General features: G+C 43.9%; 1 protein-coding gene across 2 annotated transcripts in view; it reads right to left on the bottom strand.

Annotated features, from left to right (window-relative positions):
- Nucleotides 1-969: 969 nt before the first annotated feature.
- Nucleotides 970-17,908, bottom strand: part of BAHD1 (bromo adjacent homology domain containing 1) — a 65,373-nt gene continuing 48,434 nt past the window's right edge. For both annotated transcript variants that reach the window (XM_074955702.1, XM_074955704.1), the window contains exons 3-7: nt 14,298-14,659; nt 11,781-11,940; nt 10,672-10,748; nt 7,964-8,055; nt 970-4,435 (exon numbers count right to left, since the gene is read on the bottom strand). In XM_074955702.1, the coding sequence (XP_074811803.1) occupies nt 4,246-4,435; nt 7,964-8,055; nt 10,672-10,748; nt 11,781-11,940; nt 14,298-14,659 (881 nt within the window). In that variant the 3' untranslated portion in view covers nt 970-4,245. The remainder of the gene's footprint in view (nt 4,436-7,963; nt 8,056-10,671; nt 10,749-11,780; nt 11,941-14,297; nt 14,660-17,908) is intronic.

Genomic DNA, 17,908 nt, shown 5'->3' on the forward strand with positions numbered 1-17,908 from the left:
ACCTGGCTTCTATTCCCAGCCCTGCCACTGACCTGCTGGGTGAGCATAGGCAAGTCACTTCACCCCTTCTGCCTCTGTTTCCTCTCCACCCTTTCTTTGTCCTGTCTATTTCGACTGTAAGCTCTTTGGGACAGGGACAGTCTCTCACTATGTGCATGTACAGTGCCCAGCACAACAGGGTCTATCTGTCACAGTTGGGGCCTCTAGGCGGTATTGTAATACAAATTACAGACATCCACTGATCTCTTGGTGATGTTGAAGGGACTCTCCCTCCCTCCCCCCGCTCACAAGGGAGCTGTCACCCACTCTGTCATCCCTCAGAATGCTTTGCTTTGCTGAATGCGTCTGTTCCAGTGGGTGTTTCCGTCTGGTGGTCTGAAGGCACAGGACTTGGAGGCTGAGGGGTTTTGGCTTTTACCACTAAGAAGTCAACTTCTTTTTTATTTTTAATTCATTTGAGAGGAAGACATCCTCTCTCAGATACTTCTGGGATGGAGGCCATGGGAAACCAGATTAAAAAAACAAGGCCCCCATCTGGTGCTCACTCAGCATCTTCCTCCTTGGGTAGCTCTCGACACACATAAAGATACCGAACTACTTTCCCTATCCCTCTGTGGGCTCATTCTACAACCCTACAGACATCCACACCTCCATGAGTACCCCCCCACCCCTCGCTCCCAACTGCAAGTTTCCCATCAATCACACATACCAAGGTCGCACATTAACATCTGCTCCTAACTGACTCAATCTTGCTCGCTTCTGGTTCCTGAATTACTGGCATCTACTCAATTCTCCTCTTAAATTGTTCAAAGAGCCCCCCGGCCTGAAAACTGGCCAGTGCTGGAAGCCATATGGAATTCTGAGTGACTGCGGAAAATAAAAACTGCACAACACTTGACATTTGTTTTCTAAATCAATACAATTTTTCAAATTTATTTTTTAAGAATTACTTCTAATATATCTTTCTCACAGAAGGAGGGTATAGGGAATGCTCTCATTCCATCTGTAAACACTGAAATACAGATCTGGGAAACCAGGGAAGAGACACAAAAAAGTGCATTTTACAAAATTCTCAACTAAAATATATTTTACATGTATTACATTTCAATTTAAATTCTACCGACTGCATTTTCAGTTTCAAAAAATATTTCCATATCTAATAGATTAAAAAAGCATGAAATATTCTCATTATGGATAAGACATTTTGATTCATTTACATGCTGTTTGCACAACAGCATAAGCAACCATGTGAGTCTTGAACAATGTTCTTGGCCTGAAGCAGATTCTGACATAACATCAGAAGAGACAGGATTTCTCCTCTCCGGACAGGCATGACAGCACATCCCAGAACCTGGGTAAATACAATTTTTCCTCTCCCCTTTGGGCAAGTTGGATTTCTTTTCCCGCCCCTGGAAAGGAGATAGGACAGGTGAGGGAGCGGGAAGGGAGGAACCAGGAGAAGAAAGATTTTCAGCAAGTGACTGTGGTTTCTGAGGCTGGATAGTAAACGCTTTACTGACTTTGCAGTAGTGTGCAGATTTGAATTAGTAGGAGGGCTTGAGAAACCCAGTCACGACATCAGTAAATAAAGCTACTCCTTTTGCAAAAGAGGATCCCCAGACATCTTAGCATGGACTGTCCCTGACCCCATTGATCCTACTCAGGATGGCTCTCCAAGGGGTCCCAAATCTGACTAAGGACATATCAGCTCGTCCATATAAGGGTTCCTATCATCAATCTGGGCTGTTTCCCCTGTATTAGTCCCACTGCTCCATTTTCCCTGTGCACCCCTTTTCACCCTGTAGCCACAAAAACTACCTCTCACCATGGGACCAGAAGGGCAGGCAGCAGCTACAGAAACTACAATATTGCTCCACAAACACACCACTGTTTACTATGAGGGAGCAGGAGCTGTACCGTCCTCCCATCTAGAACCAGTGAACATCCCCTCTATGATGCTTCTCACTTGGCCAAGTGAGAGCCCTGAGGTTCCTCCTGACCCTGCCCTGATGCTGTAGTGAAATGCGCTCTGTAGTGCCAATGGCCTGACCTCCTTATTCCAAGTAACTGTTAAGGAAAACACAGACAATTACTTGACACCAACAGTACCTTGAGGTATAAGTGGGATTAGATGCTTAAATTATGGATCTGTGCTCAGGTGCCTAATGTTAAACCTCTTGAAAATGAAGGCTTGGGAGTTTTTCTCTGGGGTGCACTGGCAGGGACTTTGGAATTTTTCATCATCCTCTGGAATACTGAGCAGGAATTGTCCACTGAGACCAGGTGAACATGTGCCACACTTCCAGGCATGGCCCTCATGGGCCTCAGACCTTCCCATCTTCTTTCGAGATCCTCTTGTCCTTCCATAAACATTCCCCTCTTTGGTATGTAGAGCAAATCTATGGATAATGCCTGTACTAACAGAAACACAGGCTGCACTATTTTCACTTAACGGAATTGAATGTGGTAGGGATATTTTCTCCAGGCCAGGTAGGCGTAGCCTCAGTGATCAGAGCAAGAGGGAAATCCCCTTGATTCCAGCTCCGTCAGTGTCCATGGTGAGTACAGGTAGTGCTACTTCCACTTAAAGGACAACAACGTTAAAGCAGTAGGAACACTTCTATTGTTTAACACTAGTTCAGGCACCCCCAAAACTGAAAATGCAGGTCCCTAGTTTAAATGAGTGACTCCAGCAGTCAGCAGGTACATGGATTGATACAGTGTTGATTCTCATTCTTTAAATTAGTGCAATCTACAAATGGATTCCCAGCTTTGTGTGACTGATTCAATGGACTCTGTTACGCTGTCCTTTGGTTTTCTTTAGAATTAACTTCAATAGTTTGTGTTAAGATAAACTAAAGTATCTCTAGGATCTATACACATAAGGCAAGAGGCAAAAGCATCTGTAGGAATCAGGTAGCATTTTTCAACAACGCACACCTCTCATTGGTCAGTTCCTTTCAGAAGCAACCAAGCCACCCTGGTGAGCATGTTCAGATGTCAGTATAAGTGGTAGGGGAGGAGGATGGAAGGCAGTACCAAAAGAGAGCCCTGCTAATTTTCTCAGCAGTATGACCATGCCCAAGACCAAAACAATCGTGTCAGGTGACATTTTTAGGATGAAATGGCCAAAGGAAATATTTTTCATTTCTTCCCCTGCCTCTAGCTTACCCACCTATGGTGGAATGTGCACATCTAGATTCTATATGGACTAAACTACAGCAAAGAAAACTGAACTTGGAAGGGAGAGAATAAACCATTTATACTGCTAGGGATAGCCTCTGATGTCAAGGAGGGCAAGGAGACAAGTATCCTGAAGAGAAGAAAAGCATGGCTTTCACCTACAGAGCAAACCTCGTGTGTTCCATATCTTACAACAGTACGTGTCTGCTGGAAGCGTGCCTTATTGGCCAAGGACCTCTGACAGACATGAAGCTTTCCATAAAGGCGTGAGGTAAGACCTACTATCCCTCGCCCCGTTTTCTGCTTTGGAGCTGAAACAGAGTTCACGGTGCTGCCTACAGGCCCTAATCTGGGTAGTAAATCATAGACGGCAGAAAAACTATATAGGGAAAAGGAGTCCCTCTCCCTTTACAAAGCAAAAACTATTCAATACGGCAGACAGCCACACTGCACCTGGCACAACTTCACGAGGAATTACTGGATTTTGAAGTAGCAGTGACATCAAGAATCCCCACACCCTGCCTTTTCTGCTGGGCAAGCATGACTATCCTGCACCATGCAAATGAACCGGGCTTTGCCCTCTCTCTTCACATCAGGACATGAAAACCATGGACCTATCACAGCTTGACTCATACCTGCACCACAGCATCCCTCCTACATATTCTGACCACCCCCACCAATGATGGCTTTGGATTTAGTATACTGGCTTTTCTCCCCTGCAAAACCCCTCTCAATATATGCATCTCTATATACATATATAGATATAGATTTACATATGCAAGTACCTATATCTATATACATATATTTATTTATAGGTATATATTTTAATTTATCCTCTTTAATGAAGTGCTGTGCTTTGAACTGCTGGCCTTCCTTGACAGGGATCTGTTCCTGAATGCGGAAATCTTTTCAGTCTTTGAGGACAGAGTGCTTGGATGTTCCTTCTGGCCTGCAAGCAGTACTAGAAAAGTTGCTGAGCATGCATGGATGTCCCAGACAGTCAACCTGCCACTGGCTCTCTGGTGCCATTTGTCATCACCATAGCTGGACTGAAGAGTTTTGCTACTGCGGATTCTTCAAGATGCGCCCATGTCGAAAATCATAGACATGGCGGCAGAGGAAAACCAGATCAGGATCAGTGTCCTCTGGCACCTTGCGATGTGGAGGGGTGGAATACTCTTCTGACGGAGGAACCATCATTGTTTTCCTGCCTGGGATCCCCTCGACACGACGCTTTGCCAAGGCACAAAATCTGCAATGTGATTAAATACAAAAAGTCACAGGGAACCTTCATTTAGTGCCTTCACTGCTCAAGCTTTCACTTTTCCTGCTAAGGCCTCCTGCTGGAAGAGACTATAATCTCTTTCTGCTCCTTAGGGTTACACCCATTATAGTATATTCCTGCCAGGCTACTGCAGGAGTGGGGAGGATAAAGTTATGGATTCTGGAATAGAACTATCCTTTCTCCAAAAAGATCTAGAGGTTGGTTTACAAGTTATAACTACTCTGAGCTTTACCAAATAGCACAATAGTTTAGATTTCCTGGCTGGTAGATTCTGTACAGTTTTACAGTACGGAGGATTACAACAGTTAATCTGCATTGTTTAACCACCTTTGCCTTATTTCTGTTGATCAGCACTGGAAAAAAATTATTGCTCAAATAAAGGTGATTAAGCAAGAACAGAAGCCAGGTCACAGAACACTCCATTCTCTGAGTCAACAAGGCCTTCTACTGGTCCTGCAGGATGACAAAACAAACTTAAATTAACGCATACTGGAGTTGGATACTCTGGAACAACACCTGCCGTTTGTGAGCCTGGTGCAGGAGGAGGAATATGCCCTAGTGCATTATAGTACTTTAAAACAATGACTGGACATTTGCAGAAAAAAATGTGTGCGTATAAAACGATTCACCAGCCAGTCAACCTGATAATTATACCACAGTGTTTTAATTTATAAGCACTCATGGCAGAAGGCTCCTGGGCACCTTAAAAATATAAACATTTGAGCTCGAATGGAGAGAACATGCACAAACAGAGCTGAGATCAGGAGCAGAACAAAGCATGCCACCCAAACACCAAGTAAAATAAAAAACCTTGAGCCTTGCCCCGTGGGATGACACAAACATTCAGTGGGGCATGTTGAAAAGGACAGCATTCCTGGCCCTGCAGAGAAGGTCCTGCCTTCTGTACTTTCTCGGGTTTATTTGTAGCGAAGCTGCTGTAAGAACCTCACTGAGCTCAGCTGTAGCAGCAGGACATAAGCAGACAATACCTGACGTAGAAGAGCCCTCTTACATGAGGCTATATGAGTATAGCCATAAAATAATGATACACTAGCTGCCTGTTCTGCAAGTGAGAAACCTATGGAACGTGGGTGTAAAACTTGTAGGCGAAGACTCCTGCACAGTAGCCAAGCTTGTTCTGCAATAGCTGCAGAGCTGGAGCGGTTTAAGGGCACAAGTGCGCACATACCAGTAATCCCGCCTAAAGATCAAAGGCTGGCATCTCCATGCTAAGGCTGACATCAGGAAGAAAGCGCCTACATCTGAAATATTTTGAAGATTAAAACCAAACAAACAACTATTGACCACTGATGAAACATGGGCTTCGGTGATCAGATTGTGATTGAACACGATTCTCATGGTGAGAACTCTTCTCATTGTGCTTGGTACATACCCCAGAGACAGAGCTGCCAATGAAGCAGCAAAATCCTCCATCCACAGGTAAGATCTCCTTCCTATCTAGCTTGAGTTCAAACACTTACTTTGCAACGACTGTGGTAGCACTGGGATGGAATCACCATAAACAAAGCTTAAGTAATTTTGGGCATCTGCTTACTAACCCAGCTGGTTGAACTCTCACCTGTATAGAGGCACTTAGGAATGGGGGAGGATATCTGCAAGATCTCAATTGAATGGATACCACAGATCACGCTACTTATCAGTTCTAGTGGTTTCAAAGACACATTGTGCAACAGTGGTTATCTGAACAAGAATCCGTATAGGAGGTTCTTCTGAGCCAGTGAATTCAGCTTTGCTGACCAGTTTGTGAAAACACCTTCCCACTGCCTTTGCTGATGTCTTTAGACTCCCTGAGCATTCAAACCAGTTTAGCACAGGTCAGCAATGGACCGCTTGTACAGTGTGCAGAGAGGCATATTTCCAAGGAACACCGCCAACAGGTCCAATTAGTACAAAATTTGTCAAGTTGGCTCCACTGTGCAGTAAAAATATCTCAGCATGTGGCCAGTGAGTCAGGAATAGCCCCTGTGGCTTCTGAAATGGGCAACCCCTCAGCATACCGTAATTTATGAAGAAAGGCTGTATTCCAATCACAGCAGCTTCATGTCAGAGCTGATGCAACTTCACAGGTTCAAAGCAATTAGAGTAGGAACAAACCTGTCCTCTTTTGCTGGTGGTTTTTATCTGGACATACCAAGCACATTTGTAAGAACATCCTGGTTTCTTTTTTCCAGGGACTCACTGTGTACACAAGCTTTTCTTTACTACGTTTTCATTCTATGACTCACTTTAGCAAGTCCTTCTGAAAGGTAAGTTATACCAAAAGGAAAATGACAGAAAGTGGTCTTTCCAAATGATTTTAATTCCCCAATTACTCAGAGTGGATTTATTCCACTTTTATTGCAGTTCCATAAAGGCAAATTCTAAATAGTTCAGCGCTGCTCTAATTGCTTTAATGTAACATCCGCCTGCCTCTGTCAAGCCATGCCACAGGGAAATGGAACTCCTGTCCAGAAGTTTCAAACCAGTGCAGAAGCCCAATGGGTATATTATTCCCAGTCACTCATGTCTGCTTTTTCGGGGAGTGAGTTATTAAAACAGCAGCATGTAGTTCAGAACCAGGATGTACATGGTGTGCAAAAGAACTTTTGTAAAATCAGTATAAGTTTGTTTAATTAAAAATAACTATTGTAGGAAATGACCTTCATTCTTAGAAACCCAGTGAAGCATTGGAACACAGCATAAGGAACAGCATGAAACTGGCTAAGCTAGTTTTACTGCCCAAGATGAGCAAAGCATACAATGCAACCAACAGCACACAGTAAAAGCACATAAAATAGGATACATTTTTAAAGGGTTATTTTCCATTTTAATAACCTATGGTCTGGACTTTAGAGCTAATTTCTATTTTGCCACTGTTACTTTAAATGGTGCAATCTGTTAGAAAATACAGATACTCTGAAGTCCTTGGTCACTCAGACTGATTAAAAATAGCAAAAATTAAACCGTAAGGTCAGTTAAATACTTCTCTAGTCACTATATTGGGTGACCTAATTACCAAAACACCTGATACTATAGGCACGTCTACAAAGAGCGATAAGGACAGCAAACACGTTAGGCATATGCATTTTAGTCGAACTTGGAGCGCACATGTGCATGTGGAGGAAATGTACAATATTGTATGGGTTTCTCTATTACACTCCAGTGTTGTAACTGAAATGTTACTGTGTTTTACTGTGTCTACTGATGAGCATGTTCTGTAGTAGAAAGGTCATGCATGTGTAAACACTTATAAACCACTTAAAGTGTTTATAAAACACAAAGCAAAGAGATACCCAAAGAGCTAGAGCATGACAAACACTCCTAGATTAGCACAGCCCTCTCATTCACTACATGTACCGCAAGTTTACCTAGGAGAGGTAGGCTGCAAAGCACACGCAGTTCTGCTGAATGAGGTCAGGTAATAGAAATGTTGAAAAGAACTGGTGATACAGAAATAACTTGCTGTTGCTTTTGCAACTTAAGAGCACCACCTACCTGCAGTACTCTGCAAAGGTCAGAACATAGCACTTTTCCTCAATGCAGGCAATACTGTTTTCATCCTGATGTCGGGATGCAAAGATCTCGTTCTGCAAACGGATATACAATGGGGACAGTCACTCAACTGGACAGGAGCGCTTAGAGAGACAAAGCAGTCCTAGGTATACTCTCCTTAAAGAAGAGAAAGGCTATGCACACATGCAACAACACGCTTCTTAAAGAGAAAGCACAACCCCCTATAAGTCAGATGTTGCAATTAACCCAAACAATTTACAGTTACAATTTTATAGCCTAATTGTTTTAGTGACCAAAAGAACTTCACTGTTTAACATTTGACCAAAATGTTATAGCTTTCCCATCACATAAACTCACCACCATTCTACTTTATATTGTCAGGTCTCCACATGTATTGCAAATATCACTGTTCAGTAAGACAGCTGCCACCATCAGGCGGCTCAGAGATACTGCTTATAACCAAATCTCTCATTTCAAATGCAATTGAGAGGCTGTGACTTATATTGTGATAAGTGCTTCTCACCAGGTGACCTTTCAGAACGCTGCATTGAGCAATATGAATGCAGCTTTTTCAAAAAATGCTCTTCCAATACCAGACTCAGCAAGAAGACAGCTTAGAGGGGAAAATGTCCTCTAATGTCTCTCAGGGGAGATACTACACAAGGCCCAAGATGCAAAGAAATCCAAAGCAAAGACAGAATTTTTCATCCCATCCAATCCCAGTGTCAGACCTTTAGAACTGCATGTGGGAAGACTGGAGAAATTGCATGGCAAAGAAGGAACCTTCTTACAATCCCCCCCTTTGTTTAGCAACTTAGGCAGAAGCTCTCTTCCTCCCCCATTTCCAATACCCTGGGGGACAGTCTCAGTTTTCTCTTCCCTGCCCTGGAAATCTTTTCTGATTCATTTTCACAAATAAATGATATGAATGGAGTATGAATGGTACTTAGCCAACCTCTCCCACTAGCCTCTAAATTACTGTAGTGATCAGTCTCAGACTAAATAAATTGTCCCCTTTTCTTCTCCAACTCTCCCCCAGCAACTGAAAGAGCTAGTAGCCTCTTCTCCCCAGTCTGAGTCTCAAAAGGGTGCATCTGAAGCAGTTAGGGAGGGGTTGACAAGTGCTGCCACTGGGCATAGGCCAACCCAGCTGGAGCTAATTTAGTGAGCATTAGGTGTGGCAATCAGAAGCAAAGAGGATCTGGGGTAATAAGGGTGCTGTTGTGTAAGTGCCTGGAAGCAGCAGCCAGGAATGTGCTTCAGGGTTTGTTTCGCCTGGAGCCCTAGGGAAGCAGGGTAGGCGGAGGACAGGCTTCACTACAGCCTCAGGAGCAGGGTCAGAGTCTGGGAACGTGATCAACAACTAGACAAGCAACAAAAAACTAACCAACAAACAAACCCCAACCCGTAGAGGTGTGTGAATGTTTTGGTTTCCTCCTTGCATCAAGTTTACCTGAGTCATCCTTGGCAAGCCTATTCTACCTACTCAGTCCAGTGGAACTTCTCCTTTTAAAGCAGTTTTTGTATAGCAAGACAGGTGTGGGAGGAGGAAAGTGAGGTAGTTCCTCCCTAACCCAACTTCTTGCTCTCTACGCACTAAAATGCAGCTAGATACCCTCAGATTTCATTTGTGGACTAAAACGTCACAAGGTACCAAACTCGTTTCCAAAAGAAAATTGGGGATTGTACACGTGGCATGCACAACTACTGAATGGAATTTAAAAACAGCACATTGTGGACTTTTTGTTGGATGGAAAAATGGCAGGAACTCATTTCTTCTCTAATCTCTGTGCTCTTTTGGTTTAAAAATGTACCTTTCCCCCCCAGGCAAAACCAAGCAGAGCAACAGGCCTGGGTTTGAAGACACTCTGGGTCACAAGTTTTACTTTTAAAAGTGAACCCTTTGTGCAGAAGGAGCACAGTGTCCCTCTGAAGTCTGTTTTTAACCCTCCTAATAAATCCACCCTTTTCTGCCCTATACAGATTTACTTTCACATTATACAAAAAGGGAACAGGAGCTTTTGGTCTAGTATGTCTAATTTCAGGCCAGAGGGACTGGACTGATCCCCTAAAAGAGGAGTTTTTCATAGAAAGTCAATTCAATTCATAGATTTAAGGAAAGAAGGGACCCATTCAGATCACCTAAGTCGGATGTCCCACATAACACAGGCCAGAGATTCTCACCCAGTAATTCCTGCATCGAGCTCATAACTTCTGGTTGAACCAAAGCCTATCTTTTTGAAAGGCATTCAGTCTTGATTTAATACAAAACACAGCATTTTCTGATTCCCAACACAGTGCACCTTCCCCTAGCTAAAGTCAAATAGCCTCTTTTGATAAAGTGGCATAGGACTGTTTTCAGACCAGAGAAAATAGTAAATTTTAAAGCAAAGAAGGTCCTGTGAAAGGTACAGATACTTCTGTTACCACCCATCCTTGTAACTCACAGCATTAGATTGCTTGTGTCCTACGTGAAACACACTGGTTTTACCCATTCAACCCAAAAATATGTCAGCATCTGTGGAGCAGCCAGGAGACCAGTGTGACAAGGATCCTGTCTCTGTGTGTTATGAAGGGCTAAGCATAAATGCTGAGCAGGGATGTTCATTCCAGTCCCATCTCCCTGGAATAGAGTTGATCCTTGCCAAATATCCCCTAACCATCCCAACTAGGTATTTGGGATTGCTCACCTGATGCATGCTGGGATTGCGACCTCCCTGAGTGTGCTCCGGTCTGTAATACCACAGGAGACTCATCATTAGCTCCCCTGGAAGGAGACAAGAGACATTTTGAAGTCAGTGATGAAAACACGCATTAAGGAGTGTCACCATCCAGTTTCAGCTCTCCTGTTTCATCCATCAGCCCTCGTATTTCCATAGCTCTCACCTAACTGCAGCTATACCGTGATAAATATTTGATGTTGAGCTGAGTTTCCTTTTGTTATAGCAATTGACTAGGTAAAACAAGTGGTGTCACTATTCCATTGTACCCTCACCACCTAATAACTATTCACAGTCCCAGATGAAGAGGTCACTAGTCAACAAAGCCAAACTGTTTTATTCAAATATAAAATAGCAGCTGAACTGGGATTTGTCAAGTACACGGGTCCAAGATTTAGGACTTGCAATATTTAGTCCTGGACAAATTCAAAAAGAGCACTACTACCATGGTACCAGCAGAGGCCTTACCATCTTAAGTTTTGCTATTTCACAAGCTGTCAGGGGTATGACTTGCTCTGTACCATTTGGCATACTAAGCTTCCAACTTAGACAAAGAATTAGGCTCTAGCCCTGGAGACCTGTCAGATATGGGATCTTACAATCAAAATCACACTATTCCAATTACCATTCAGCTTGTCCCTATTACATGATTTTCAGTGCTAATATCAAGAACTTCTGCAGCTACAAATCAATGCTTCATCTCCCAGATTACAAACTGTTTAGAATATCTGCACAATTAGTGGTTCATGAGATACCTGCTCCTACTAAATCACGTGGGAGAAATTATTGCAAAGATCTTTAGTTGGTAGATCTGTACAGATGCTTTCAGGACAATTACTGATTCTGAGTCAATGACTAAAAAGATGAAATTTCAGTTCCTGTAGCAGAGTTCACCATGCACAGCTATAGGGCTCTGATTACCTAGCTCCTTCCCTTTATCACCCAAACCAGTAGTGGTGAGTTATTCTGGCAAATTAGCGTCCGCTACTCAATTCTGCCATTAACCCATTTCCACTCAGTTCTTTGGGATTTGACAGACAGAGGGTGAACATAATGTACTCTGGCTTTCTGCCCAGTACCTGTTTTTGGGTCTTCCCACAGCGCCGATATCTTTGCCACATAAGGCATAGATTTCTTTCGCGGTCCTGATTTCAAAAGGACTGTATCTCGTACCCGGATAATTTCCCCATCTCTCTCCACAGCCTGGTAGCTCTTACGAACAGCTGGCTCTGGCTCATTCTACAGTGTTGGCAGGAGAAAGAGAGGCAAAAAGTTAGGCTAGGAAATACTTTAGAACAACTAATCCAAGCTGCCTTTAATCATCCTGGTCTTGGTTAAAACAGTTCACTAAAAACCCTGTCCGAAGTGGTGCACCTTGGCTGCAAGAGCTCCCAGAGAGAAGTCACGTAGCACAAACCCACTCATAGCATCTCTATATCCAGAGGGCAAATTTGAAAAGTGGGTGTGAACTATTTGCTAATGAACCTAGGAAAAAAAGCCACAGAACATTCTCCTGGGTTCAGGAATCAAGTGTCTTCAGCTCAGGTATGGCCACCAGTCTGATGTTCAGAAGGGCTATGGAGAAAACGAAATGCTACTGCTTCGGTACAGTAGGTTGCAGAATCTTCATCACGCCAGTTTAAGGATCAGTCTTAGTCTAAAAGGAAAAAGTAGTACTTCGAAACCGTCTCCCCCATTGTATTTTAAATTAATCAAAAGTGAGAATTCCTATACCTGTGCACACACAAACCTGCTTTCAGGTAAGTGTTCTTCTGACCACAGATTTTTAATATTACCAACCTAGATATTGTAGGTTTCCAGCTGCTTATGCTACTGGTGCAATTGGAGACTAAATCTGTTGTTTGTTTTGAAATATAATAGTTATGCTTCCTAAGAGACTGTTAAAAACTATTTGTAAGAATGCAACAACATGTAATATGTCCTCTTGAAAATATAGGCAAAGTGAAATCCGCTTTACTAACGAAGTGAGGTCAAGGGGTTGTGACAACACAAATTGGGCTGGCGCAAAAACATTTGGGCTGAGTTATTTGTTTCTTGGCTTCTCATTCTTCTTCCAGCACTACAGCAGCACATGCCCTTGTCCCCAGCATGACAAATGAGCAAAGAAAAAGCCTAAAAGGTGAAGGTTGCTTTTTTGCTCTGTTCCCACCTGACCTCTTGGGCATGAGGAACAAGAGTAACAGGCTCTGCCTCTATGGATACATCTACAGAACAAAACAAAACCCAAAGCCGACATTCCCACTCAGGCTGGAGCTTGGGCTCTGAAACTCAGCAAGGGGGTTGGTCTCAGAGCCCCAGCTCCAGCCCTAGTGGGAATGTCTACACAGCTATTTTTAGCTCTGCAGTGCATGCCAGAGTGTGTAGACCTAGGCGCTGAGACTCTGCCACAGGGTTGTTTTTTTGCAGTGTAGATATACCCTCTGAGTTAAGAGCCACCTATTCTGCCCCAAGAAATGGGATAGTTTCCTTCAGATTTTTTCTTTCTTCCAAATTTGTGTGTACACTTTGATATTATGGATAAAATGAAACCGCAGAGTAGGGTAACCCCTGATGCAGCAGAGTTGCCTCACTGGGACAAATCTCTACTCCTACAGGCTCAGAATGCCAGAGATCTGTTGAAGGGCGAAGCCTAGTTGGGAGAAGAACCCCCATGGAGGAGAACAGCTGGCTAGGCCCTATAAATAGGGCATAAAAGATGTGGGCTGGTGGGGCCCCCATTGGACTGACTGTGTGTCCTTGCCAAGGCCGTACACTGGGCAACAGAGGGGAATTATTGCTGGAGCTACAGGCACCACCAATGCCTGACGAGACAAGCTCAAGCAGCTTGGCAGTTGCTATTTTTGCCTTAGAATTGCCCTTAGATTGCTGCTTCCTCTACTCCCTGTAGTGGGGCTAGAAGGTACCACTTGCCACTTCCCTGCTGGGGTTCACTGCTTCCATGATCCAGCAGCTGTGTCCTGGCTTACCTGAGGCAGCTGTCCCTCTCTGACTACAAACCCAGTCGCACCCGTTCTCAATTATCTGGGAAGAGGAGCAGGAGAAGCATTCCCTTTGAATCCTAAACTCTACAGCATTGCTGCATGTAGCTGCATCTTCAGAGACAATTCCATCTCAGAGGTAGATGAAGCAACCCCAGTTCATAGATTACACTGTATTTTAGTAATAGCAACATATATATATATATATATATATTTTTTTTTTTTTTCCTTTTAGGCTTTTTCTCTGCTTGCCTGTCATGCCAGACGCCAGGGCAGACGAGGGCATGTGCTGCTGCAGTACCGGAGAAAGAACGAGAAGCCAACAGTCAAGTGGCTCAGCCCCAAAGCCCAGCAAAAATGTTTTACACCAATCCAATTGTTCCCTTGTTAAAGAAATGCTGGATGACATCCAGTGAGATCATGCTGTTACAGAGGTAACAGCAGTAGTGTCACTCTGGAGAATGCTCTTGTACCTGCAGGCAAGTCTACCTAACCTGAAATCCTGCAACCTCCCTTCCTTGTCCCTACAGGATCTCAGTTTACTGTGCAGCATGCTTGGAGGCATACATAGGAAAGCAGAATTTTTCCAGCACTTACCACAACATACACGGCCTTTTCGCAGGCTGCACCCACAGGTATCCAGCCATTGGTTGCTCTCCTCCTGCTGATGCGCTGCTGCTTTGGATGAGAGTGACCTCCTGCTGCTTTGCTATCACAGGCATGTAAACAGCCAGCAGTATTTCGAAGACCAGATTTGGAGCCACTGGGGGGCTTGGAGCTCTGTGGACACTCTCGGGCCACGGTCTGGGGTTCCGAGTTGGGGGTCTGCAAGTGAGGAACTGGTTCTGCAGCTGGTGGCACACTGGGCACAGGACATCCTGAGAGTGGGTGGGCAGGTGATGCAGGGTGCCCTGCCACAGGGATTGTGAGGCTCAGCTGGTCCAGAGATTTGCAACTTTCTAACAAGAGGGGGAGAGTGATATATTTGTACTGCAGTTTCTTGATAACGACTAAATTAGCAGGATGATCCCAAGCTAAGCAATACTTTCCTAAGGAATTCTCTTTATTGCACTACTCGTAGTAGACAATACTTCTATTTAAGTATGGACCTCCTGTACTAGGAAACATTTTGTACTACTGCTCGATTCTAAAAGCAATGACACTTGAGTAGGCTGCTTTGAAAATGCACTGAAGTACATCCTCACTATGACAAACCCATTTGATACGCCCCTCGGTAGTGCCAGCCTCTCACGTACAAAGGGCTGGGTTAGCACCCTACATGATACTAGACTAGATACAGACTAGATACAGTGATTCCAGCCTGTCAACATACACGTAAAGGTGAGTAGCAAAAGGGCTTACTGTGCGAGAGAAGTGAGAACTCGCAAAGGACTAAACTATACATTAACCATCTGTCAGGGATGGTCTACACATACTCAACCCTGCCTCAGCACGGGGTGCTGGACTAGATGACCTCTTGAGGTCCCTTTTGGCCTTACATATCTATCCCTCCATACTAATCCAAAAGCCCAATTTCCTTCAAGGTGCCAGCGCAGGCACTAAGTTTAGTCAGTGAAAGTGAAGAGCTTTCTCTAATGAGATCCAGACCAATGATAAAACATGGGGCCGAACTTGAAACAAAGCATGTGCTGTTGCCTTTAGGACAGCCCTATATCCCAGAAGCAGACATATTTACTACCACAGGCTAGCAAGTCAGCTGAGAAAGCCTTCCAAAAACATCCCAAAGCATTTTACAATGATAATACACATCCAAAATTTCCAGTGCCTGAAGCGTTCAATCCATGAAATAAGCCTGAGTAAAAAAAGAAAGAAGCTTAGATCTGAAGAAGTCTAGTGACACAGCATTATCAATTCCGGCAAGGAGGGAGCCCCCAGCTTAACAAACAGCCCAATACATAAGAAAATCCCCATGCTTCATAAATCTGAAAGCATGCATCCTGGAAATGCCAACAGGGCAGCTTCAGGCAATCTCAGACAGCACTAAGGTTCACAAAGACGGCTGCTTTGATACATCTGCAGGTCCCCAAGTGCGCACCACCTTAAAAATAAAAGCAGTTTAAGAGAATCAGCGTAATAACTGATTCAATTTACAGAGTGAAGCATGGCTGAGGCTGCTCCAGACAGTGGGAAACTGCTGCCCTCTGCCTCCCACTCAGTGAGCTGTAAAAGGTTATGAAACAATCACCATCCTTGGAGATAGGAGCAGTGACAAAAGAAAGATGCATTCACAGATTAGCAGCAACAGCTATAAAAACAAGTATAGCTAATAGAGCTGGTCGGAAAGATTCTTGATCTCTCTGCTTGCTCCGTTTGTAGTCTGTAGTGCTACAGATGTAGAGCATTGTTCCCCTGGGAGGAGGAGTGTTTTCTGTCACTCAGCAGCTTCCCTCTGACTCTTTAGCTGATGGGGTTAGTGGGTGATTGTGATGGGTGTTTAAAAGATGGTGAAGTGGGAGGAAGAACATTGGAAGGTGCAGAGGGGCACACAAGGAGAATGGAGCAGTTGTACTAATAAAGGAGAAACAGCCCAGAATGATGATGTGGGAAAGTCTTAGGAACTCTTAAATGGACAAGCTGATATGTCTTGAATCAGATTTGGGACCACTTGGACAGCCATCGTGCGTAGCTGTATTTAATGGTGTGAAGATTAGGAACTGAACTCTGGTGCCCTATGGCCTAGGCTCCCAGGCTAATTCCACAGATGACCTGGATAGTAATGTAGCAGCCTCATGGACATTGAGATCACAAGCTCTTTTCAGTTCCAAACTGAAGCATGACAAACAGCTTCACACTAATAGCTACCCGCCTTAAGAAAGGAAAGACTTCATTCAACAGGTGCTCAATAGGGCCACACGAACCCCATCATGTCCTACATTCCCATCTGCCATGCATATATTCCCACCACCGAAAATGATCTGCCCGGGTTTAACCTCTCTAGCATCCCTCCACCACCCATTAATTCATTGGTTTCAAGTGCTACCAATAAAGCATTTCCCATGTCTAAAAATAGATAATCATTGTGGCCAACTCCTCATCCAGTCTGCTCAGTCTTAACCCCATTACCCTGCGTGCAGTTTTACATAGCAGGCTGCTATCACTGGAACACAAGAGTAATCCCTCTCTCTCTCTCTCTGCTGGATATGGCACACAAGCACTGCCCACGACACCAGCCTAATCCCTTCACCTGTATACAGCAGACCCTCATCATTCACCTACAAGTGAACACATCCTCCCCAGTAAGTGAGACTGGCACCTCATTCTAACAACGCACTGTGCTACTCCGAGAACAAAATTAACACCTGTCCCCTGTAAAGAGAAGGCTAGTATCTATGAGCAATACTTAACTAATCCCATCACTATCAGGATGACAGCGTTCAAAATTAGTTACCTTTTCAAGGACAGTTTGGCCCCATTGGGTACCCAGCTAACCTCTCTAACAACAGACTGTAATCAACAAGAATATAGATGCAAGATACTTGATATGTCAAGCTGGTAGCACTGGGGGATCAACCTTATCCCCCCTTCTCTGCATATGACATTATTCAGGTTAAAGTAATCCTTTAACTCATTGAAGGTGACGTTTCCAGGAAAGACTCAGATCTTTTTCACAAGGCTCAACAAACCAGATCTAGAACATTAAACTTTATTTATGCTAGAAGAGACCTCCCTCCACACTGCACTCAGCAAAAGCAGAAAATCTAGGGTATTCCAATTTTGCAGAATTCTAAATGGAAGTTACTCAGCAAGGAAGACAAGAGGGCCTGTCCACACCTTTGAACACACACAACCCAAATGCACCATATTTAAGAAGTGTGCTATCTTGCCACTTGCCTTTAAAAAGAAAAATCTATAGCAGGGAAAGTCTGGAGGAATACAGCAGAGTTGGAGAAATCCTACCTGTGGGACAGATTGGCACTACTCATAGCACTTTAGCTAATCTATCAGATTTCCAAGAAGGATTGACATCAATCTTCTCCCTCTGCATAAGACATCAACTTTTCTCTCTCTACATAGGGAATCACTCAGAGCACCACCAAAACATCCTCACACCCCTTTCACCTGAATGTTAAGCTAGCATCACTAAGGTGCTTGAACCAATTCCTTTTAGTACAGTATAGATTGGCATGACTCAAGGCAGTATGTCAAAGATCAGCATTCTTATTTCTGAACTAGTCTTCTCACAAGTA

This window comes from Natator depressus, chromosome 6, assembly GCF_965152275.1.
Source record: "Natator depressus isolate rNatDep1 chromosome 6, rNatDep2.hap1, whole genome shotgun sequence".
NCBI classification, from domain to species: Eukaryota; Metazoa; Chordata; order Testudines; family Cheloniidae; genus Natator; species Natator depressus.